General features: G+C 45.7%; 1 protein-coding gene across 2 annotated transcripts in view; it reads left to right on the forward strand.

Moving 5' to 3' along the window:
• The window catches only part of DPYD (dihydropyrimidine dehydrogenase), a 387,253-nt gene that overhangs the window by 50,739 nt on the left and 310,343 nt on the right, over positions 1-26,171 (forward strand). For both annotated transcript variants that reach the window (XR_013959430.1, XM_080648192.1), the window contains exon 3: positions 4,326-4,408. Coding sequence is in view for 1 of the 2 variants with exons in the window: in XM_080648192.1 (XP_080504318.1) it covers positions 4,326-4,408 (83 nt within the window). In the remaining variant the exon portion in view is untranslated. The remainder of the gene's footprint in view (positions 1-4,325; positions 4,409-26,171) is intronic.

Consider the following 26,171-nt stretch of genomic DNA (forward strand, 5'->3'; position numbering starts at 1 on the left):
CCATAGATAGTATCCTATCCTTTGAATACATTTTATGAAAACAATTTGAATTCAATGGAAAAGTAGTTGGAATGAATAATCCCAGTCAATGAACATTCTTTTCATATGATTTTTTTAAACCCAAATAATTTACTCATCTTTGCATTTATAATTCTCTAAATGTCATTCTTTAAAACGAGTCACTATATATAAAGAAAGTTCATAATTTTAATTAATAAAGTGTCAAAGCTTAATCAGGGTAAGTTAGACTTCATTACAGAACTGGATCTTTGGTACAGACTTTTAATAAATAATAAAGTGTTATTTCATTAGTATTGGCTGGGAGCTAACATTAAGTCTTTGATACTTTGAACTTCTTATATGCATTCTTTAATTTTAGCTACGGTGACATGTGATTGCATTATGAGTTCTTAACCAGAATTCAGACTCTCATCTGGAACCTTTTTACTGCCGTATAATGACACAGCGAAGTAAACAGATCTTAAGCATTTAGTTCCCTGCATTTTTACTCAGTGAATTAAAGTGTGTCCTAGAGACCCTCTCCTGCCTCCTGTAGCCATCATCTACCAGTTTCCATCGTCTTGATCAGTTTTGCCTATTCTTTAATAACAGCTTTATTGAGATATAATTCTCATTCCAGGAAGTTCACTCTTTTAAAAGCGTCTAATTCAGTTTGTTCCAGTATGTTCACAGAGTTGTGTGTGGATCATCACTAATTCCAGAACACCTTAATCTCTCTAAAACGTGACCACATTACCCTGTGGCAACCACTAATCTTCTTTTGACCTCTAAGAACTTGCCTGGACTGTACATTTCATAGAAATGCAATCAGACGGCGTGGCCTTTTGTATCTGGCTTCTTCACTTGGCTTAACATTTTCAAGTCTCATCCATGTTGTAGCACGGATCAGAACTTCCCTTTTTATGGCCGAATAATATTTTCTTGTACCAGTATATCACTTCGGTATATTCATTTATTATTTGATTGACTTTTGGATTTTTTCTACTTTTTTTTCCTTTTATGAATAATCCTATTATGAACATTTGTGCACAAATATTTATGCAGTTGTATGTTGCTCTAAATCAGGAAATAAGAGTTCTTCAAATTTGCACTTTTGTTTTTTTAAGAATATTTTGACTATTCTGGGTCCCTTGTAATTTCATGTGAGTTTTAAGAGCATCTTGTCAAAGTTTATAAAAATAAAACATGGAAATCCTGGGATTTTGACAGGAATTGCTTTAATTTCTTCAGATTGATTTAGAAAGTAGTAAGATGTTAACAATATCACGTCTGCTAATCCATGAACATGGGCTATCTTTCCACTTATTTTCGTCTTTTAAAAATTTTAGGTGATGTGTTATTCTTTTTTTTTTTAAATATATTTTATTGATTTTTTACAGAGAGGAAGGGAGAGGGATAGTCAGAAACATCGATGAGAGAGAAACATCCATCAGCTGCCTCCCGCACACCTCCCACTGGGGATGTGCCCGCAACCAAGTTACATGCCCTTGACTGGAATCGAACCCGGGACCCCCCAGTCCGCAGGCTGACGCTCTATCCACTGAGCCAAACTGGTTTTGGCTGATGTGTTATTCTTTTGAGCGCACAAATCCTGTGCTTCTGTTTTAAATTTATTTGGAAGTGTTTTACTCTTTTTTTACGCTCATGAATGGAATTGCTTTCTTATTTTCACTTCAGCGTGGTTCACTGTAGCTGCCTATCTTCGAGCTTCTTATAAACGGAGTGGGTTTGCTCTGTACCACTCTCTGCGCTCAGCACCATGCTGTGAGGTGCGCCCGTGTAACTGCGTCTGCCCACAGCTTGCTCCGTCTTCCTGCCATGAAGTTTTCCACTGCATTAACATGTCACTCTTCATGCCTCCCACCTTGAGGCGCGTGTGACTTGCGTCCAGTGTGGGCCCCTTCGAACAGTGGTCCGATCGCCGTTCTTGTTCGAGGTGGACACGCTGCACGTTTGTTCCGGTGTCTTCCTGGGTGGGAATGTGCGGCTTTGGAAGGGGCTGCTGAATGGCTTTTACCAAGTGGTCGCAACATCTTCCGGTTCCAGCAGCAGTGCGCTAGTTGCTTTTTATACTAAAAAAGGAGCCCTTGCCGAAACCGGTTTGGCTCAGTGGATAGAGCGTCGGCCTGCGGACTGAAAGGTCCCGGGTTCGATTCCGGTCAAGGGCATGTAACTTGGTTGCGGGCACATCCCCAGTAGGAGGTGTGCAAGAGGCAGCTGATCGATGTTTCTCTCTCATCCATGTTTCTGACTATCTATCCTTCTTCCTTTCTCTCTTTAAAAAATCAATAAAATATATTTAAAAAAAAAAAAAAAGGAGCCCACTTGGTGCAATCTGTCGTTTTCGTTTTAGTCATTGCCAACATGTGTAGCTGCATTTCATTGTTGAAATTGGCATTGTCCTCATGACTAATGAGGGTGAGCATGTTTGCTTGTTTTTTTAATTGAGTATGTGGATATTCCCTTTTACGTAGTACTTATATAGCCTTTTGCTCACGTCCCATTGAGTTATTGTCTTTTTCATATGTATTTGTGGGAATTTTAACTTATTATGGCTATAAGTAATTTAAGTAGTGTGATATTGGCACAAGTACACGAAATCGAGCAATCGGCCAGTAGGCACCCTGGAAACAAACCCATATGTGCCGTGACTGACTTTATGGAAAAAGATGATTCTGCGTTACAGTAGGGGAAATGATGTGGTGTTTTTGTTCCCCAATAAATAGTAATGATTGAATTGATTACCAATAGGTGTGATTTCCTAACTCACACCATATACAGATATGCCCTTCCCAGATGGATTGCACATCCAAATGTGAAATGTAAAATAGTAAAGATGGGTGGCCGAAACCAGTTTGGCTCAGTGGATAGAGCGTCGGCCTGCGGACTGAGGGGTCCCGGGTTCGATTCTGGTCAAGGGCATGTACCTTGGTTGCGGGCACATCCCCAGTGGGGGGTGTGCAGGAGGCAGCTGATCGATGTTTCTCTCTCATCGATGTTTCTAACTCTCTATCCTTCTCCCTTCCTCTCTGTAAAAAATCAATAAAATATATTTAAAAAAAAAAAAAAGATGGGTGAAAAAAATAGGAGAACATACCCATAACTTTGAGGAAGTCAGAGCTCTTACACAAAGGCAGGAAGAGCACTGAGCATGGAGTGAAGCAGTGAGAAACAGGGGCTCATTGAACTAAGAAATTCCGTCATGAGAAAACACTACAGAAGGAGTGAAACGATAAAGCCTCAAGGGGCTCGTTCCGATTTGTGGGAAAAGGAACTCTTACTCAGAATTCAGATGATTTGGGCTACATTGTGGCAATTTTCAAGGTTTTTATTATAAAAGTATAAGTAAGTCTGTGTTAAAAAGAATATTTGCCTCAATTTGGCTGAATTTAAAAATCAAGGTAAAAATAGAAGTACATATATACCCATCGATTTTAAATAAATTAATTCTTAGACATTGGAAATTATTAACATAAATTCTGTCATTTTCTAAAAGCCAGCATACTGGGTACAATTTGAGAATACAAAGAACACGTTAATGTTTAAAATTTGATTACTTAGTTTTGCTGTTTGTTAAATTTACTAAAACACTAAGTTCTATGATTAAATCCAACTAAATTCTACATGAAGTCTAAAATGCTAAAAATTCCTATGGATACATTTTTTCAGTCTAAAACTTAATCCTATACATAATGTTTTTAAAACTTACTAGGGTCATGTAAGATTAGGTTTTAAATTAAAAAAAATAGTTAAAATTGGAACAAAATTTTAGAAAATTTAACCCAGGAATGCTAAGAACCTGATATAATGTCATTTAATGATAAGAAATGTAGATAAACATTTAATATATGCAATCGCTATTAAAGATCTTATACAATTTCAGTTCCAAAATGTTGGAGCCTTTTTTTTTATTAGATCTGGGCTGTATCTTTTCATCGCAGTAAGTTCTAATTCATTTAGAACTAAATATTTATCCTAACTTTATTGACTTTCTCTTTTGGATTTAAATTGGCTGTGATATGCTCGAGATGAGTTCAGAGAACTGGATTTTACTCACTTCTTCTATGTCCCCAATTTTGGAAAATTGGTCAAAAGATTTCTGTCGCAGCTGTATCCTAAGACGTTTTTATTTGGTTACTGCGGAATTCACACTGTCAGTTTTAATGAATCCTACCCAATTACAGTGGTGTGCCTCTCTTTCAGGAGCCCATCATCAATATAATCAATCCATTTTTCCTGATTGCACAGATATAATTTTTACCTCCGGATGCCGGGGGACTGATGCATTTTTTAATATGTTGCAGGATTGCGAGAAGCTAGAGAATAATTTCGATGACATCAAGCACACGACGCTGGGTGAGCGAGGAGCTCTCCGAGAAGCAGTGAGGTAAGGCTGGGTCACCATGGCAACAGTCACAGATGTGGTAAAGAAAAAGTCATTCTTCATTATTGGGGGAACAAATGAGTTCATTGCCACCATTCAGCTCCGTTCTCTAAGGTATTAATTTGTCAGCGAGAGACTTCCCTGGAGGCTGTACTTTGGTTTTGAAGCTGCATAAATGTTAAGCCTCAGTGCACAGTAAAAAATGTAAATGTTTAATTTGTTACTTAAAATGCTTAAGGGGTGTCTTGTTTTATATTTATACTAAACTGTGTGATTGAATGGAAATATTGTTCCTCTAAATTCTGCCTGTTTGTAACAAAGTAAACAGTACAATGGTGGCTGAACTGAGCAGTATTTCCTTCTAATTAATATTTAATTAAAAAGGAGGTAGTTAAAATTTTATATTGCATTAGATGATATCATGGTATTTTAAAACAGATTGACATTTTCACACTATCGTAGAGCACATGGATTCACTTTTTTTTTTTTCCCCAAAGACAGTGGTCTTTAATGAGCCCGCTGGTGGTTTTTCCCACATTTGCACGTTACGATTTGTGAATATTCCTTTGAATTTCTTCCCTCACTTGATGCCTTTTTTTTATTTTTTATTTTATTTTTTTAGCGAGCAGTATGTAAATCCATCTGGTCAGGGTCAAGGAAGGCTCTTTACTAGACGTTACAAAAAGGGTGAGGCGTCTAAAACGCACCGTCCTTCAAACGATACTAACTTAGAAGTTGTGAGCTGAACCTCCGCGCGTGAGCATCTCCGAGGTCGTTGGCAGAAATGGCCCGTTTCCCTGTATCTGGCCTGTGAAACAAAAGGGGATTTTTCAAATGTGTCTTCTTCCATCCACGCTGCTGTTCTTCTCGGGATCTTAAATCAAAGCTAAACAGCATTTAGAAGCGGAGGAAGGCGAGCCCATGAGGCAGTTGGGCACTGTTTTGTTATTGCAAGTGCACGGTTACCATATACTCCAGTTTACAGGCTGATTGCCAGGCACCGTTACCAGGCAAGCAGCAGGGGAAAGTAATTAAATTTAATAGAAGCTGCCCTCATTTTGAAGCCACTTCTATTTAAAACCACAGGGGGAGGTAATTAAATTTAATGGAAACAGTAGCTTCTACACAAAGATACATGGTACTTCGGCATAGATGATTATGATGTCACGAAAAGAGGAATAATCTATTGCTAGTTCGGAGAAATTACCAGCTGGAGCAAAGGAGCCTGTTTTATTGTTTAGCGTCTTGTTGTTAAAAAAAAAAAAAGGAAAGAAAGAGGGGAAAATAAAAGGAGCACACAATGGAGGAGGTGTGTCTGCATAGAATGCAGTCGGTCTCAGGAAGGTAAAGTCATGGAACACAGCAGTACATTCGGCATCGGGGCACAAAATACTGTGTGAGGCTCCAGGCACAACTTAGTGCGGGCGCCCACGTCTCCCTGTCGCTGCGTGCTCCCTCTCAGGCAGCACCGTTGCACACGGAACGCGTCGTTTCTGTGCACGCCTGTTACAATCGTGTGTGCAAACTGCAGCTGGCCTCCCATGTTTGTATCTGTCGGGTAGACGGTGCCGGAGACAAAGAGGAGGCAGGAGCTGAGGCCGGAAGCACGGGAGGAAGGCAGAGGGGCGCGGGGCGGGAGCGAGGGGGGCGCAGGGGATGGGAAAGCCGCCGGAGGAGCGGGGTCTCATCCAGGAGAGGAGCCGCGGACTCCCCTCGGTGGAACGGGGTGACGGCCTTGAGGCAGCACCCCATGCTCTGCTTCGAAGAAGGGAGAGCTGACCTGGCGACAGAAACCAGTGGCACCTGGTCCCAGTGGCCGGCGCCGCGATGCTCTGGGACAGTGGTCGGCAAACGGCGGCTCAGGAGCCACATGCGGCTCACGAGCCGCGGTTTGCCGCTCTGTTGACTAGTGAGTTTGCCGACCACTGCTCTGAGCTGAGGGGCGTCGGATCACTCCAGAGCCGCTTAATTACACGGCTGTGCCACAGACTCCGTTTCCATAGGTTGCATACAGTGCACACACACACACACACACACACACACACACACACACGTTATTGGTAACGTTGAGATTCGCAAAACACAGTTAAATAACTGAATGACTAAAAGCAGTGACTTGGGTTGAGCGGTGACCTAGGAACCAGGAGGTCAGGGTTCGATTCCCGGTCAGGGCACAGGCCCGGGTTGCGGGCTCCGTCCCCAGTGGGGGGCGTGCAGGAGGCAGCCGGTCCGTGATTCTCTGTCCTCACTGATGCTTCTCTCTCCCTCCCTTCCTCTCTGACATCAATAAAACAGAAAACATAAAAAATAAAAGTGGTGAGCGGCGTGGTGTGCGGGCCTGGCCCTTTCTTTGGCTTCCGGTTTTGCCTTCAGCGGGGCCTCCTTCCTTCACAGCTGAGACTCCTGTCAACAGCGGTGGGATGCACGTGACTGGCAGGCTCGGAGGAGGATGTAGGAGGGGGCAGGAGTCCATCATTCTCTCCCCTGGGATCGGTGGTCACCTCACACGAAGGGTGCTGTCTGGGTCCCACCGGCTGTGGAGGGATGAGCGCTTTGGCCTGGGCTCAGGAAGGGGACAGCAGAGGCGGGGCAGGTGCAGGGGGAGGGGATGGCACTGGGCAGAGGAGGGGTGTGCAGGGGGAGGGGATGGCACTGGGCGGGGGGGGTGTGCAGGGGGAGGGGATGGCACTGGGCAGGGGGGGGTGTGCAGGGGGAGGGGATGGCACTGGGCGGGGGGGGGGTGCAGGGGGAGGGGATGGCACTGGGCAGGGGGGGGTGTGCAGGGGGAGGGGATGGCACTGGGCGGGGGCAGGTGCAGGGGGAGGGGATGGCACTGGGCGGGGGCAGGTGCAGGGGGAGGGGATGGCACTGGGTGGCGGGGGCAGGTGCAGGGGGAGGGGATGGCACTGGGTGGCGGGGGCAGGTGCAGGGGGAGGGGATGGCACTGGGGGGGAGGGGGTGTTCAGGGGGAGGGGATGGCACTGGGCGGGGGGAGGGGGTATGCAGGGGGAGGGGATGGCACTGGGCAGAGGAGGGGGATGTGCAGGGGGAGGGGATGGCACTGGGCAGAGGAGGGGGGCGTGCAGGGGGAGGGGATGGCACTGGGGGGGAGGGGGTGTTCAGGGGGAGGGGATGGCACTGGGGGGGAGGGGGTGTTCAGGGGGAGGGGATGGCACTGGGGGGGAGGGGAGTGTGCAGGGGGAGGGGATGGCACTGGGCAGAGGAGGGGGGTGTGCAGGGGGAGGGGATGGCACTGGGCAGAGGAGGGGGGTGTGCAGGGGGAGGGGATGGCACTGGGCAGAGGAGGGGGGGAGCAGGGGGAGGGGATGGCACTGGGCAGAGGAGGGGGGGTGCAGGGGGAGGGGATGGCACTGGGTGGGGGGGAGGGGGCGGGCAGGGGGAGGGGGCGTGCAGGTGCAGGTAGAGTCCAGGACGTACCTGGCCTGAGGTGAAGGAAGACTCTTTCTAATACATTTCCCCTCAAAACTCACAGAGGCTGTTCCCCGTCAGTGACATGTGTCCTTGTTTGCGGAGGGTCCTGGGTGGTGGCGGAGCAGGAGGCGGCGGTTGGCAGGCTGATGGGAGCCACAGGGTCTCTGAGTGCCGGGGCAGTGGGCAGGCATGGGAGCTCCAAAGCCCTCAGTGGGCCCGGGCCGGGCCCAGGCGGCTGGACAGGTGTTGACCGTACCCGGGAGGCCAGGGACCTAAGGGCTGGTTTGTCCTGAGAGCGGATTTAAGGGGTTTCAGGGAGCCATCCTGGGTTGGGGTTGGGGTTCTGGAGAGAAACTAGGAAGGTCATGGTCAGCTCCGTGGAGGCCGAGGGGCAGGCGGAGCCCGCGCGGGGCCGATGCAGCGTCCGCTCGCCGCATGCAGGCCATGGGGCGGCTGAAGGCCACCGCGGACGGCACACGTGTGTCCTGGGCCTTCCTGTAGGATCAGCACATAGGAGGTGCTCGGTGACTGTCTGCTGAATTACTGGGAAAGGTGCACACACGAGGGTGGGCCACAGGAGGTTTACAGCTGTTCCTATGGAAACAGACGTGCAGGGTGTGACGGCTACCGTAGCGTCATTAACTCCACAGAACATTCCAGTAACTGCGACCCCCCTCCTTTGCCCACCCCCGTGTGCCTTGCACACACCCTCAGAAAATGAAGCGTAGGAGGTGGATTGATAGCACGTCATGCACGTGGAGACCGGAATCAACCGTGATGGCTTGACAGGGAGGCGACGCAGTGGCTGCAGTTTCCCAGAGGATGATTTATATCTCAAAGCCCGAGAGCGTTAGCAACAAAGGCCCCTGGGAATTAACCAGAGGACTCAGTAAGGCGGCCAGGTGCTAGCTAAAGTCGGAGATTCACGGGACTTTCTGTGTCTGACCCGCAACCAGTTAGCGTTTGTTAGCGTGGATCCTGCGAAGACCCCGTGAAGTTATATCATAACGGGCCCGCACCTCCCAGGACACATGGAATTACTCAGTAAGTGGTGCGAGAGGCAGCTCTTTTGCTGTTTGGAAAGAAGAGATGACTTCATAGTCTCACCTCGAGGACACTAACGGAAACTCATGTCTGTGAAGCAGCCCAAGTCCTATAGGTTGTGGGAGGGCCTGTCTTTTGGAGGTTTGACGAGGAAAGAGATGATAAGCTAAAAAGCCGGTGAAGAAATCACTAAGCTTTGACTGTATTGAAAAACTGGATGTTAACGAATAGACAACACCAGTATATTGTATTGCATGTGCAGAACATGTTCAGAAAGATGAGCTCAGTGGGTAATTGGCAAAGTATGTTGAAGTAAGCCTGGAAAGCATTCATCTCGAAAAGCAAAAAGGATGTGAAGTAGGTAAAAACGGCAGCCCTCGTTTCGGTCGTTGATGTCACCGCAGTTCAGCGGAGGAGAGGGAAGAGTGAGCGCCCTGCCCACCTTCCAGAAGGCCGGGGCCTGGAAGTCGCTGCTGCATTGGAGCAGAGATGACACCAATACTTCCTCAGAGCCTTAACACACCCCTTTCAGTGGCAATTGCACTTCCTGCGATACATCACGCGGCAGACGTGTTCCTCAAACCTCAGACTATAATGGTGAACAAACTGAGTAGAAACTAGTTGTCTGCTGTTAAAGAAAAAAATAAGGTCATGAATATTTTACATATGTGATATGCCATAGTATATATATACTAGGGGCCGATGCATGAAATTTGTGCAAGGGCCTTGGCCCCGGCCCCCGCCCGCCACCACCGTGGCCGGGGACCTCTGCTGCCTCTGCCCCGGCCTCTGCCCACTGCGGCTTTGGAGGGAAGGATGTCCAGTCTAATTAGCATATTACGCTTTTATTATTATACTAGAGGCCCGTTGCAGGAAGATTCCTGCAATAGGGCTTCCTGAGGCAGTCTGCTTCCCTCCCTTCTCCCCCACCCCGCCTTCTTCGCTTCCTTCTCCCCCACCCCGCCTTCTTCGCTCCCTTCTCCACAGCCCCGCTTGCTTGCTTCTCCGCAACTTCGCTCCCTTCTACAACGCTTGGCTTCCTTCTTCTACACTGTCTTCAGTCTTCGCTCTGATCCTGGATATGCAAATTATCCGCCATCTTGGTTGGGTTAATTTGCATACTTGCTCCTGATTGGCTGGTGGGTGTGGCGGAGTGATGGTTAATTTGCATATTACTCTTTTATTAGATAGGAAGATGTGTGTATATATATATGTGTGTGTGTAATGAAAAGTTGTAGCATTATTCACTCTATCTGGATATTTAAATGATTTCTAACATGATGCTTTTAGTGACATGAGTTCTCGTGTTATAATGTTCAGTGGAAAATACCATGAAAACAATTTACATTAGAACGTGATGTTCACTAAATGTAAGAAAAGTAGAGAGAAAGGTAGGAATAAACCAGAGCACAGTAGGCATGACATCTAGGTGATGTGCTTACAGGTACTTCCTCCTGTAATTTTCTATACCGGGAGCATCTTATGAATGATTAGAAAATCAATGAAGTCAGAGATGGAAACAATGGAGAGAAATGGCATGAGCAGTAGGATAAGTGGTAAAAACCAGAGATGAGACTCCAACTGTGACTTCAGCTCAACCTGTTTTTAATCTTACCTTTTTTTGGTAATATAGGCTTAAAAGGACTTATATGGAGAATAGGGAAAGCTTAGGAGATGTGGAGAGCGGCCACAGTGTCTGGACAGGTCCAAGCCTCGGACTAAGGAGAGGGCACAGTCCTCTCATGGCCACGGGCAAGTCCCAGCTTGGAGGGCAGAGCCTCCCAGCACCATGACAGCCAACAGCTGGAGTTGTCCGAACCTGTGGTCCGAACACGTGGCTTGATAGAGTTCAGGTGCATGTAATTGAGTAGGATCGAAACCCACAAGAAGGCTGTCAACATCTTGACCACACCCTTCCTTTGCCTCGTGGCATCTGCTGTAAAATAAAGACACGGCGTCCCACCCAGGCCCAGCTTCATTCTCTCGTCTGTCTTTTCTCCATCCTTCACCGCCCCCTCAGGGTCACCGAACCTGGCTGAGCTGGCGCGGCACATGAGGCGCCCTGGGGCTGAGTATGCCAGGGCCGTGCCGGCCCGCCACAAGGAGAGAATGTGTTGTGATTGATGAAATATTAATAAAATGAAGATATGAAGTGTTAAAATGTTTGTGTACATTATTCTTATTTAATGACGTATAGTGCTTGTTTTAGTTTTATTTTTTAAAATAGGTTTTTATTGGTTTTTAGAGAGCAAGGAAAGGAGAGGGAGAAAGAGAGAGCATCGATGTGAGAGAAACAAAGATCAGCCGCCTCCTGCACACCCCCTACTGGGGGTCCAGCCTGTAACCCAGGCCCGTGCCCTGACCCAGCCGGCGGCCTTTTGGTGCATGAGGTGATGCCCAACCAACGGAGGCTCACCGGCCAGGGCTAGCGTGCTGCTTTCGGAGTGTACATGTGTCCGACCTGATGGCCTTGACTGGGAAACCTCCGTGTAGTCTCAGTGGCACAGGACTGTTTCTCGTCTGAGCTCATGGTAGTTCCACGGCTGTGTGGAAATACTGTACAGGATTTATGAAAATGGTGAGATAAGAAAAAAGGTTTCTCAGGGCAGAAAAAGAATGCATCATCTCCAGCTTAAATCTCTGACTACAGTACAATAACAGTGGATTTAGAGGTAAAATTCTCAACTTCTTTTCATCACATTTTCTCCTTATCTCTGCCAACTCAACCCTGTGGCTGTGCCAAAGTGATCTGATTTCTGTATTATGATATTTTGCACCTGTCTTAGCTCTTGTAATAAATTCTGCACATGCAGGGGAAAAGCGGGACCATTTTTTAAGATGGCATCTCTCCCCTTTTCAGTTCTAGGGGCAAGTAGTGGGCCGTGCATAATAGAGCTACGAAGGTGGAAGGTATGTGAACTAAATAACTTGAGAACAAGGGAGTTTCAAATTCTGAAAAACAAAGGTCCATAGAGAATTCAGCTCATGAAGAAGAAATATAAACATGCTATGCAAAGCTTTTTGACAATAATAATATCCAGACGTATAGGTTGGTTAGATTTATGGACATACCTCTCTGGGGAGAATATACAGGACCTTTTTGGAGTGCAAACATTGCCAGCTAGGGGTTAGCATATTACGTGCAGAGCCAAGCCTGTTCCGTGAGAGCCGTAGGTTTACACCATGAGGCTAGCATCCAGCTACCGGAACCTAATGTCTCCTCTTCCTGGGCTGGGCTTTGTCACGTGTTAGGAATCCAGCCACTAGATGGCGATGTTGGGTCGCACAGTTTCTTTTCCTGGCTATTTTTTCCTGGTGTAGGTAATAGTCATTCTACATGCGCCATTAATGCAACGTTAAAATTTAAAGTATGTCTATTTAAACTTGGACATCGTTTTAAGAGATCCCACACGTTCTAAATAGGAACTCAAAAGTTTGCAACCGCTTCAATGTACGATGAGTTTCTGCACTTCAGACTCATAGATTTGAGAGGCGGAAGGAATATAGTTATCTTAACGTTTCATTGAAAGACTGAGGCCTCCAGAGTGATTCAAAGACATTGGAAGAATGCATTGTTTTAGTTTTCCCTTCTAGATGCACTCGTCTAAAAAGTGACATCTTGAATCTCTCTCCTCTGCCAGCACGCAGTGGAACCTGGCCTGTGTAGCATCTGATCTAAGGGCTGTGTGACGCCTGGCGACTCGATAATGCGTTAGCGCAGTGGTTCTCAACCTTCCAAATGCCGCAACCCTTCAATACAGTTCCTCATGTGGTGGGGACCCCCAACCATAAAATTATTTTCGTTGCTACTTCATAACTGTAATTTTGCTACTGTTATGAATCGTCATGTAAATATCTGTGTTTTCCGATGGTCTTAGGCTCTACAATGGCGACCCACAGGTTGAGAACCGCTAACAGGGTCGCCTAAGATCATTGGAAAACACAGATATTTACATGACGATTCATAACAGTAGCAAAATTACAGTTATGAAGTAGCAATGAAAATAATTTTATGGTTGGGGGTCACCACAACATGAGGAACTGTATTAAAGGGCCGAGGCATTAGGAAGGTTGAGAACCACTGCTTTAGCGGCTTATTGTGTTAGTTTGATCGGGCCTGCATCTCTTGCTAAGCATTGTGGTTAAACTACGGACGCTGATATTTCTTAAACTGGAACTTCCACATGACCTGGAGTAAAAGACTGTCTCCATGAGTAATTGTGTCCATCTGATTCAGACTTGAAGATAAGACTATTATTAGTACCCCATTTAATCTCATTCTTGTGGACAACTTTGTGTATGCATATGTCATTTGTGTGTTTGTATATGTACATGTGTATTCTCTATCATCTCTATCTCTATCATCTCTATATCATCTCTATCTCTCTCTCTCTTTCTATCATCTCTATCTCTGTCTCTATCTCTATCTCTATCTCTATCTCTATCTCTATCTCTATCTCTATCTCTATCTCTATCTCTATCATCAATATCCCCCTTCCAGTCAAGGAAATCTTGCAAGTGACAGTATTGGAATTTGGAGATCCCGTTGCTTTTCAGGGTATCTGTTAGGGTTATAAAGATTTATGTTCGAGAAGGCTCAATGACTTCGTTTCACAATAGTGTAGAGTAGGTGTAGGGGAGGAGAAGGCAACCCAAGTATTTCTGACTCCTGAGTTAGATACGTGGTCTAAAAGAGGAATATAAGGCCATGAGAACATTGGGAGTGGCATTGAAGAAAAACATATGAAAAGTCAGTGAACCCAGAAAGTATTAACCAAGTGCTTCTCCTGAAATCAGCAGGTTGTTTAACGGTATGGAAAGTAAATACATATTTCTAAAATTCAGAATGGGTTATGTAATCATAACAATGATTCTAGGTGATTTAATATTTGCAACATGATATTTTGTTTTCAAACATAAACATAAGTGACATGTATCATTGTACGTGCCCGTGTGTGTGTCTATATGTGTTTTTAACTACGCGAGCAGCTTGCCCTGTGGAATTGGGTTTAAAAGCAATGTGTTAGCTTCCTGTTTCAATCAGATGCCATGACGCTGTCATCACTCTATTCCTCCGAGTGTTCTTTCCCTCAGAGGGTCAGTAGGAGTCTCTCGACAGCACCTCCCCCCCCCCAACCCCCCCAGTCAGCAGGTTCCTCTTCTCTCCCACGCAGACCGCCTCTTGCTCTTAGCCTTTCTGTCCTAGGCCAGCAGCGCAGGCCCTGGGTTCGGCCCGTGCCTCCCGCCACACGCACAGGGCAGCCAGCAGAGTCCCTGAGCGCCTGTGAGCCCCAGGCCCACGCAGCCGCCGCTTCTTCGAGAGCACGATGTTCAGCTACCCTCGTAAACATTAGAATGCAGCTCAGAAAACACAGCGTGGCCACTGGGAAAAGGGTTAATCTCATCACAGTCTGCGCCATTTATTTCCCTTGAATATATACGTGATGGCATTGACTTCATGTAGTTTGTGTAATATGAGCATATATGTGCAGACACATTTTACACGTGTGTGCACACACACACACCCACTGACACAGTGATGTGGGTCACCTGTTTACCATATACGTTAGGAATGTTACTTTCCTTTTCCTCAGGGGAGAGTGAGTGAGAGCAAGAGTTGACATTTTCAGATGGGCCAAAGAGAAACGAACGTTTTCACCTTTTATGGGGGATGGGAGATAAGTCTCAGATTAATTCTTACCTAATGTTAACAAAATCAAATAGATGCTTAGCGCTAGTACTTCTGGGTAATTTGTGGATTTGGGTAGCAACTGGCATATATGACTCTGGAACTATGTTCATTTACCATCTTTTTCTCTACTGTGAACTTTGAATTTGAACTGGCCTGTGAGAGTTATTGATTACATACTTATCAGTTATAAGTTTCGTGCAACAACAACAACAGGTGAAGCCAGGCATAGTCTAATTCCGTCGTATATTTGTAAAATGCGTGATTATATTCATTAATCGAAGCATTGGTTTATTCAACTTGGTGCCTCCCATGTACCAGAAAAAAACGTTTATTTAAAAACGGAAGGAAAAAAAAATCCAATGAGTAACTGCCGCTTTATGACCACTTAATACATTTAGAATGATAAAACCAGGAAAGAAAACATGTACTGTTGGCATCGGGGGTGCTTCTACTTAAAACAGCAACATTGGCAACGACGGAAGTGGCATTGAGCCAAGGTAAACAAACGTATCTTTCCTTCACCAGCAAAAGATTGTGTATCAAAGCCCGGGAAGCAGGGATGCAGCTTTGTCTTAACTCCCGAAGCTGAAAGCAGCGCTCGGCCGCTCCAGAATGCTTGTCGCTGTAGATACAGGCTGTGAATGAGCAGCTAATAGCTAAAATTATTTAGGAGCTAAAAATCGGTACTGTGAGGATTAGCTTTAATTTTAAGTATCCATAATTGTAGTGCCACATTATGATTTTAATGTTATGATAATCTTGTTAACAAGCTGTTGTGTATATACTATCATATTTTAATGTAGTGCGGAGCTTAAGTAAATCACAAAGTAAATTGCTTTTGGAATCAGGCTTTTACAAGTGGAAAATTAGTGGTTTACATGTTTTGAATACGTATTTTGTAATTACAGTTGGCATTTTCTACGACTTAAGGCGAAGAATAGACGAGGTGTACAGATAACGCATTCTTGTGCATCAGGACTTGGGCATTTTGTTGTGTGCTCGTTGTAATTTGGGCTTATTCCACGGGTTCTGTATGATAACAGGTGGTTGTACTTTCTTCTGTAAGAGTTCTCTTCTGGGTGATACACATGTGCAGCTTAGATAGTCCTTATTTCTCAGAGATGAGCACGTTACATGTGACAGCAGGTTGATACCTTTTCTAGCCCAGTATTTATATAGGTGATTAGGATGTAAATTAAACTACATTTCATCCATTGGGAGTGCTGACTTTATTTTGGGGAAAACGTGCCCATACGGTTGGTGAAGGTAGCTAGGAAGTTAGATTGACTTCCTCGGAATTGGGTGCTTCGGTCGACACAGTGCAGTGCTGTGACGGTCTAAAGCAGAAGCAAGCCAGCATTTTAGCTAAGTGTCCAGGCAGTAACTGTGTCCGCTTTCTGGGTCGGAAGGTCTCTGTTTCAATTGCTCTGCTGTGCTGATGTAATAATGCACCCTCTAGACAATACGTCAGTTAATTGCAGGGCAGTGTTGGTGAGGCTGTGTCCTAATAAAGTTTTATTTCAATAAACAGGTGTCCAGCTGGGTTTGTCCTGATGGGTTAAGAGCATATTTGTCCTAAATCAAAATACTTTTCAAGAATTTTTTGGTACATATATTATGAGCGTGTGATTGTCTCTAATACATTAAAACTTAACAATACTATAGAGCTCTTCCAATTTTATTAGTAAACATTTACTGGGACGTCATGTCTCCTAACTTCTGAGCTGTTCCTTGTCATTGAATAAGCTTCATTTCCTAGGTCACTCACTCTACTACACAGGCGTGATCGATCATGAAATCACCAGCTAACTGTGAAATCACCAATATGCTGCCAACAGAAGAGATCAGCATCTTTTTGAGGAAACTATTTTATTTTTGTTAATCCTTACCCGAGGATATTTTTTCGTTGATTTTTAGAGAGTAGGAGGGAGGGGGTGAGAGAGAGACATTGATGTGAGAAAGACACATCAATTGGTTGCCTTCCGCATGTGCTGTGACCAGGGCCAGGGATAGAGCCTGCAACCAAGGTACGTGTCCTTGAGCAGAATTGAACCCCGAAACCTTTCAGTCCGTGGGATGAGGCTCTACCCACTGAGCCAAACCGGCCAGGGCTATCATTTATTTTTATAAATGAACTAGAGGCCTGATTTGTGCACCAGTGGGGTCCCTCGACCTGGCCTGTGGGATTGGGCCAAAGCCATCTCTCTGACATCCCCTGAGGGGTCCTGGATTGTGAGAGGGCACAGGCCAGGCCAAGGGACCCCACCAGTGCACAATCAGGGCTGGGGAGGGACGCGGGAGGTTGGCCAACCCAGGAGGGACCATGGGAGGGCTCCAGGGCGTGTCCAGCCTGTCTTGCTCAGTCCCCAGCAGCAAGCTAACCTACTGGTTGAAGCGTCTGCCCCCTGGTGGTCAGTGCACATCATAGTGAACGGTTGAGAGGCCTTAGCATATCATTAGCACAGTGGTCGGCAAACTGCGGCTCGCGAGCCACATGCGGCTTGCAAGCCGTGGTTTGCCTCTCTGTTGACTAATGAGTTTGCCTACCACTGCATTAGCATATTACACTTTGGTTGAACAGCCAACCGGATGACTGGACACTTAGCATATTAGGCTTTTATTATTTACTAGAGGCCCGATGCACGAAGATTCGTGCAAGAATAGGCCTTCCTTCCCCTGGCCTTTCCGCCTTTGCTCTGGCCAGAGCCACCTTCGGCCTCTCGCCTTATCGTGTCAATTTGCACATTCCCTCCTTATTGGCCGTGGGTGCCGCCATCTTTTGTTGCAGAGTTACGGTCAATTTGCATATTCCCGCCTTATTGGCTGTGGCCGTCGTCTTTGTCACGGAGTTACGGTCAATTTGCATATTCCGTCTTTATTAGATAGGACTAGTTAGGATGAAGAGTCATGATATCCTTTAAAGTCCCTACAGGATACCTGACATTGATTGGAAAATATTTACTGTGATGTGTTCTGTGGGCCATTATTTTAACTCCACTGTAAAGTTTTGTACCCATGGGACTAAGAATTGCTTTCATTTCAAAAAAAAAAAAATTGAAATTCAATCAATATTTATTTCATAAACCTTTGGATGGTGAATACATGTTTTTTCTCTAGTCCACAAAGAAGTTTTCTTAGGATTAACTGAGAAACCATTTGGGATAGTCTGTGCTCTTTCTAAAAGTGCCCCTAATGCTCGCAGCTCAATCTTCCTAATGCCTTCCAAGCAGCCTACGGCATTTAGTCTAATTTGGCACATTTCCTAACTTTTAGCCCAACAGAGCGCTCCCGTTTTAAGAGCCATTACTTTGGCTGGTAGATAAGAGGAAATAATAGTAGTCATTTCATTTGGAGATCTTCTATAACATCAACTCCCGTCAGGTTTTAGTGGAAATGGGTGTTCGTCATTGGACCACAGAGGTCATATTTGTAGTGGATATTTGGGCTATGTTTACAAACCAATTATCTTGCCAGTGTCTTCCGCTATCTTTCAGGAGAGTTTAGAGTAATTTTTTTTTTTTTTTTTAAGATGGGGAAGAAAAATGATTTACAATAAGATTAAATTACTTACTGGTATCATATTTGTCATCGTCATATTTTTCCTTCATATTTCACCTCTTCCTTCCCTCCCTTGGATGTTGTACCTAATTTCACATTCAGTGAGGGAATACTGCTCGAGACATTTCTCATCCAGAGGTAAGAATTGGGTTGAAATTTAAACAGTTTTGATGAAAAAGCTGTTTGGGGGATCAGATTTTTTTTTCTTTTTAATAGTGAAACAAGGAGAAGATTGTTTTCTTTCACTGTAGAGAAAATTACTAGTTTTGACACATAATTATACTTAAATTATTGCATGTGAATAAACTGTATTAAGTAATGTAAGAAGCATTGTGTAACCCAGCGGTCGCCAACCTTTCGGACCTCACTGACCACCAGCGGTCCGTGGGCCACCGGCTGGCGACTGCTGGTGTAACCGGTTTGAGGCAGCTAGCCCCATTCATTGAAGGCTGAGAATCATCAATGGTCATTCCACTAAGACAGTGGTCGGCTCGCCGCTCTGTTGACTAATGAGTTTGTTGACCACTGCACTAAGAGGAAGGTGTGTTGTTATTGGGTATTAATACAAGACTTGTCTTGCAATTTATTTTTATTCAGGATTATTCTGCTCATCTGAAGTTTTTGGAGAATCTTTTTATTTTTTTTTCCCAGTAGTCCCATCAAAATATCTGCCCGTTTTTAAGGATCATGAGAAGTATTTTTGTTCCATACATTTCTATAGACAACATAGTCATTGCAGAGAGAGATCTTGACTACATCAATGGTAATAAACACCACTTGCGACCCACAAGGTTAGGGACAAACTAACATTTTCTAGACCTGTGTGAATTATCTCACGCCTCTGATTATATGTTCTTTTAGCTGCTTATATATGACAAGTACATTGTGAATATGACTATACGTGAAAATGATATATTTGAACAAATTGCCAGCCTATTTACCTCCATGAATAAATCTCCTTATGCTGTCTTACAGTTTATATCCTCCTAAGTATGTAACATGATACATCCCCTGGAAGTGATGAAATCCAGGCTCTTGTGTTACTATTAAGATGCTCAGTTTCTAAAATGCGCATTAGGAAAAGAAAGTTGTTGTTTGCAGCCATAAATATGAAACACACTCCTGCACACACACACAGGCACACGCCTTCATCGTAGCAGAATTCTAAGGGAATCGTTTGCACGCAGCGCCACAGGTTCATGTTACTGAAAATGATTGCAATTACCACGCATGTTTGCTGCAGACAATAGCAGGCAGCCTTTCTCTGCTCTAGGTTATTCCGCGCAGCTCAGCCGTGGGCCTGCCCAGCAGGGAGGGGCAGGCGGCAGGCGCAGGGGGGCAAGCTGAGCGCCCTCGCCCTGCTTTCCCAGCACCGCGCTGCGGCCGCATGGATGGGCGCGGAGGGCTCCTTGGCAAGTGTGTAGATGGGAGCCCGTGACCCGCACAACATTTCGTAAGTCATTCGCGTGCACTTGTCCGCTTTAAAATCGTGAGAGAAGAGGACAGCAAGACCGGGAGCGAGGAGCAGTGGATAATCTAAAAAGTTGGAAATAGTCCCCGGGGGCAATCGGTAAGGAAACAGGCATGGCGCCACTAGAACGGCATGAGTCTGCCAGTTTATAGCTTTTAAGATTTTAGTTTGTGTTTTGTGCTTTTCTGATTTTGGTGCAATTCTTGAAATATGTCCTTAGGTTTCTATCTGTGGCTGGTAATTAATTTCTTCATATGAGTGACCTCCGTCTCCTTACCTGTGATGGGTTGCTCAGTAGTTAGGGTTTATTAGGTGATAATCTCAGGGTCTCTTTCCATAAACACTGAATTCTAACCTGCAGTTTGGAAATTAGAATTTGGGAAAAGTTGTACCTACTTGCGACATGGTTCTGTACTCTAATAGAATTTTAAATATTTGTTTGTGGAGTGGAGTGTAATTAAAAATACTGACCCAGCCCTAGCCGGTTTGGCTCAGTGGATAGAGCGCTGGCCTGTAGGCCAGAGGGTCCCGGGTTCGATTCCAGTCAAGGGTGGTACATACCTTGGTTGTAGGCTCCTCCCAGGCCTGGGCCCTGGTCAGAGTGCCTGCAGGAGGCAACCAATAGATGTGTTTCTCTCACATCGATACTCCCTTCTGTCTCTCCCTCTCTCTTCCACTCTCCCTGAGAATCAATGGGAAAATACCCTCTGGTGAGGATTAACAATAAATGAATAATAAATAAAATAAATAAAATACTGATCTAGGATACAACTTACTGAATTGTAGTAATGAAGTTATATGCAAGTCTCAAATCTCATCTGTGACATCTTAGAGGGTTTGATTAAGAAAGAGGCCTTTGTTGCTATGATTAAACTATTTGTTATTTAGGGTAATGTTTGTATTTGTGAACCCAGAGAATTTACATCTAAAAGGGTAATGCTAGGATGAGTGATGTAGTGTGAGCTCATTGAAACACAGAGGCATTGACCATGCGTGGAGAAAGCTATTCCTAGACATGGTTCATTCTTTCCGATATTTATTGAGTTCTTAAATATGCAGAGTACAAGTAGGCACCGGAGATACAATTAAGAGCAAATTTTCATGAGTTTTACCCTCATAGTCTAATGGGAGAGGAGGTGGACGTCCATCAAATAAGCACTCATATGTACATACAATTACTTAAAACGAAGGTGACTCTCCAGGGGAGAGGGAGCGTTGCTAATGCTGAGAGGAAGTATTGCGAAATGGTAGGATGCTTTGACAAGGATGAGGTCCTTGAGCTGAGATCTGAAGGAAGGCTGGGAAGCTGCAGGCTGTAGGCGGAGAGGAGGGCAATGCGCCAGTGACAGGCCATTGGGGGGCACAGATGTTTGAACATATGATTCATGAAAGGAACCTCAGCCACCCCAGACCTCCATGTTCCCACTAAGTTACCTATAGTTCAAGAGAAGTTAGCCCAGCCCAGAATGTGGGCTATTCTCAACTCCTTTGAGATCAGAGCATGTTCGAAAATATTGTTGAGTCCCTTTCAAGATATATCCAGATTCAGCACAATCCCAATCGATAGCTCAACAGGTTATTTTGTGGATATCGACACATCGATCCTAAAGTGCACATGGAGAAGAAAAGACCCAGAATCTCCCCTACGATATGGAAAGAGAAAAACACAGAGGACTGACTTTACCTACATTCTATGAAGCATACTCTGTAATCAGGATGCTAGTGGAGGTGGTGGTGTTTGTGACGGTGAAGGTGGTGGTGGTGGAGGTGGTGGTGGTGGAGGAGTTGTTATTGGTGGTGGTGATGGTGTTGGAACTGGTATTGTTGATAGTGGAGTTGGTGGTGGAGGTGTTGTTGGTGGTGGTGGAGGTGTTGTTTGTGGTGGTGGTGGTAGAGGTGTTGTTTGTGGTGTAGTTGGTGGTGGTGGAGGTGATATTGGTGATAGTGGAGTTGGTGTTGGTGGTGGTGTTGGTGGTGGTGGAGTTGGTGGTGGAGGAGTTGTTATTGGTAGTGGTGATGGTGTTGGAACTGGTATTGGTGATAGTGGAGTTGGTGTTGGTGGTGGTGGTGTTGTTTGTGTTGGTGGAAGAGGTGGTGTTTGTGGTGGAGTTGGTGGTGGTGGTAGAGTTGTTAATGTTGTTGGTGGAGGTATTATTGTTGGTAGTGGTGGTGGTGATGGTGGAGTTGGTGTTGGTGGTGTTGGTGGTGGTGGAGAGGTGGTGGAGGAGTTGTTATTGGTAGTGGTGATGGTGTTGGAACTGGTATTGGTGATAGTGGAGTTGGTGTTGGTGGTGGAGGTGTTGTTTGTGTTGGTGGAAGAGGTGTTGTTTGTGGTGTAGTTGGTGGTGGTGGAGGTGATATTGGTGATAGTGGAGTTGGTGTTGGTGGTGGTGGAGTTGGTGGTGGAGGAGTTGTTATTGGTGGTGGTGATGGTGTTGGAACTGGTATTGGTGATAGTGGAGTTGGTGTTGGTGGTGGAGGTGTTGTTGTTTGTGTTGGTGGAAGAGGTGTTGTTTGTGGTGGAGTTGGTGGTGGTAGTAGAGTTGTTAATGTTGGTGGAGGTATTATTGTTGGTAGTGGTGGTGGTGATGGTGGAGTTGGTGGTGGCAGTGGTGGTGGTGGAAATGGTGGAGTTGGTGGTGGAGGAGTTGTTATTGGTGGTGGTGATGGTGTTGGAACTGGTATTGGTGATAGTGGTGTTGTTGGTGGAGTTGGTGGTGGTGGTAGAGTTGTTAATGTTGTTGGTGGAGGTATTATTGTTGGTAGTGGTGGTGGTGATGGTGGAGTTGGTGTTGGTGGTGTTGGTGGTGGTGGTGTTGGTGGTGGAGGAGTTGTTATTGGTAGTGGTGATGGTGTTAGAACTGGTATTAGTGATAGTAGAGTTGGTGTTGGTGGTGGAGGTGTTGTTTGTATTGGTGGAAGAGGTGGTGTTTGTGGTGGAGTTGGTGGTGGTGGTAGAGTTGTTAATGTTGTTGGTGGAGGTATTATTGTTGGTAGTGGTGGTGGCGATGATGGAGTTGGTGGTGGAGGTATTGTTGTTGTTGATGGAGTTGGTGGTGGAGGTGTTGTTTGTGGTGGTGGTGGTAGAGGTGTTGTTGTTGGTGGTGGAGTTGGTGGTGGTGGAGGTGATATTGGTGATAGTGGAAGTGGTATTGGTAGTGATGGAGTTGGTGTTCGTGGTGGAGGTATTGTTGGTGGTGGTGGTGCTGGTGGTGATGCATATGAGAACTCTGTACTGTCCACTCAGTTTTGCTGTGACTCTGAAACCCTAAAAAAGTGAAGTTTATAAAAACACTTTTATTTAAAGGGTGAAAATATTTGCATAAAAGATATCACAACACGTCCCAATTTGTATGCACTTGAATGATTAATATTAAGCTGACTGGCAAGAGCCAGATTTTGGTGTGGACGTGGTACAACTACAGGGCTGATATTGTTGATGGAGCGCTTCTAGATTTCACTGTTATCGACTTCAACATCTTTTCTGTTATGGCCCTGAAATAAAGTCGGTAGGATTTTTATCTTTTGAGAGGCGATTTTTTTCTCAGCATGTGGTGTATCCTTGGGGATGTTTGCTGTGGACTTGATCAGAATATTTATTCTGCAGTTGTTGGGTGTAGTGTCCTATGCATGCCAGTTACAGGCAGTTGACGGCGGTATGTAGATCCTTAAGAGCCTTACTGATTTTTTACTTACGAAAGTGTTCATTATTCTGGGGTAGTTGTTACCATCTTGAACTACGATTCCGATTGGCCAGATTTCTCTTTTGGGTTCTAGCACTTTGAATTAATGCCCCCTCCCCTTCTCTGCTGGCCTTTCAGGATCTCTGAGGCTCTGTCTTCAGCTCTCCACACGCCATGGGACCCTGCGTGCCAGCGGAGAAACAGACGTGTGTTGTCCTCTTAATGCCCCTGTGAACATACCCCTTTGCCAATGCCAGCCGTCACTCAATGTATTGCTACTTCTCCTCAGCTTATCGGGACACATTCTCCCCTCCAGGAATTTGTGCTGTTTTTCTTGCTTTCTGGTACCTCTGATCCCTCTCACATACGCTGTTTGTGGTTTATTTGCTTACCTTTTGCCATGTTTTGGCAGGGGCGTCTCCATGGGCCTCCTGTGACCCACATCCTGCCTAGAGGTGGATGTCCCCCTCCATCTCCCTTAGCACCGTGAGTTGATCATCAACGTTACGGGCTGATGAAAACAAGCGATGGCGTGTCACTATCGGCTCAAATAAAAACAAACCTTTTTTAACGATTTAGTTTTTGCTTTATTTGTTTTAAGAAGAATGTGTGATCACCATCTTTTTTTACTCCTGTTTTCTCTGAAATATAGGCCTCTGAGGAGCTTTGGTCTCTGGTACACTTCGCCCTGTGTGTCCATGCCTTTGCTGACATCATCTGCTGCTTTTGCCTTTATTGACAGTTTGTTTTAGGGTCTCCTGAGTGTATATGAACTCCCATGTCACCCTCTCATTCTAAAGATTTTTAAATTGGTATTTAGAGATTGGAAGGGGCGTGGGGAGAGACAGAGAGAGAGGTAGAGAGAAACCTGAATGTGAGGAGAAACATCGATTGAATGCCTCCTGCACACCTCCCCCCGCCCGCCCCCACTGGGGATGGAGCCTGCAGCCCAGGCCTGACCCTGCCCAGGGATGGGATCAGCCACCTTTGGGTGCACAGGATAATGCCCAACCACGGAGCCCCGGCTGGGCTGCCACGCCACCCTCTGGAGCAGCAGACCTGAGTTCTCAACGCTCATGGGGCTTGATTGTTCTTTAAGAAGCTCAGCCTCAACTGCCCCAACCAGCATTTGTTTCCTGTGCCTTCGGCGCGCTCCGACCTTCCCGGGGCCTCGCTTTGGCCCATCACCGGGACTAATTTTTTGTAAGCTCCTTAACCTCTGGAGCCTTATTCTTCAAAGCAGACTTTTCCAATTTATATTTTACTTAAGAGAAATAGACCTAGGTCAGTGGTCGGCAAACTCATTAGTCAACAGAGCCAAATATCAACAGGACAACGATTGACATTTCTTTGGAGAGCCACATTTTTTAAACTTAAACAACTTCTAACGCCACGTCTTCAAAATAGACTCGCCCGGGCCGTGGTATTTTGTGGAAGAGCCACACTCAAGGGGCCAAAGAGCCGCAGGTGGCTCACGAGCCACGGTTTGCCGACCACTGAGCTAGGTCATTGCTTATCCATCATCAAAAAAGTATTTATCTTTTTTTTTTTTCCTCCAAAACCAAGCTGGTATATGTTCTGGTTACCACACAATTAAATGAAATAATTCACTACTTTTATAAGAGTTAGTTAGTAACTGGTCAAGGTGAACAGGGACAATTAAGGGTAGCTTGGTCCTAACAACTCAGTTCAATGCTCAGAAGTGTAGGTTTGCCAATCCTAAGAGACAAAGCTAAATTAGTTTTAATTGCGCTTTCTATATGACCACTTAAGCACTTCCTTTCTAAAGCGTCTGTTTTCACAAGTAGAATATGCAGCCTGTTATCTTCTCATTTCTTTAATTCCCTCTTCTTTTCTCGGGAGAGAGCTCTGTGGCGTTGAGAGTGCTACACTCGGGTGAACAGAATCAAATGATTCCGACTTCGGTGTCGGAGATAAATATCAATGAGATGCTGTAGGGATAGATAATGTCAAAGAGACGTTGTGGGATGTGTCTAATTAAGGCTTCATGAAAGAAATGCATTTCTTGTTCTTAATGAATCTGTGTAACATGTTAAAATCAGGGCAGCCTGACCAGTAGTTTTTGGGACAGAGTTTTAGGACATTGGACCCAGGATGTAATTTACAAGGTTATGTTGTGCTCCTTTCTATTTCTTGTTACTATTATATGCACCAGTGCGTCTATTCCTGAAGAAATCGTGTAGGAGTTTTGTGTGGTATAAAATCTTTTGGCATCTTTATAATCTGACTAGAGGCCTGGTGCACAAAATTGGTGCACGGGGGAGGAGGGGTGTCCCTCAGCCCAGCCTGCACCCTCTCCAATCTGGGACCCCTCGAGGGATGTCCGACTGCCCGTTTAGGCCCGATCCCACTGGGCAGTCGGACATCCCTCTCACAATCCAGGACTGCTGGCTCCCAACTGCTCGCCTGCCTGCCTTCCTGATTGCCCCTAACCGCTTCTGCCTGCCAGCCTTATCACCCCTAACCACTCCCCTGCCAGCCTGGTCACCCCTAACTGCCCTCCCCTGCAGACCTGGTCACCCCTAACTGCCCTCCCCTTCAGGCCTGGTCCCCCCCAACTGCTGTCCCCTGCAGGCCTGGGTCCCTCCCAACTGCCTTTCCCTGCAGGCCTGGTTGCCCCCAACTTCCCTCCTCTGCCGGCCTGGTCACCCCTAACTGCCCTCCCCTGCAGGCTTGATTGCCCCCAACTGTCCTCCCTTGCAGGCCTGGTCCCTCCCAACTGCCCTCCCGTGCTGGCCATCTTGTGGTGGCCATCTTGTGTCCACATGGGGGCAGCCATCTTGTGTGTTGGAGTGATGGTCAATCTGCATATTACTATTTTATTAGATAGAATAGAGGCCTGTGCACGGGTGGGGGCCAGCTTGT

This window comes from Plecotus auritus (genome assembly GCF_963455305.1).
Source record: "Plecotus auritus genome assembly, chromosome: 12".
NCBI classification, from domain to species: domain Eukaryota; kingdom Metazoa; phylum Chordata; class Mammalia; order Chiroptera; family Vespertilionidae; genus Plecotus; species Plecotus auritus.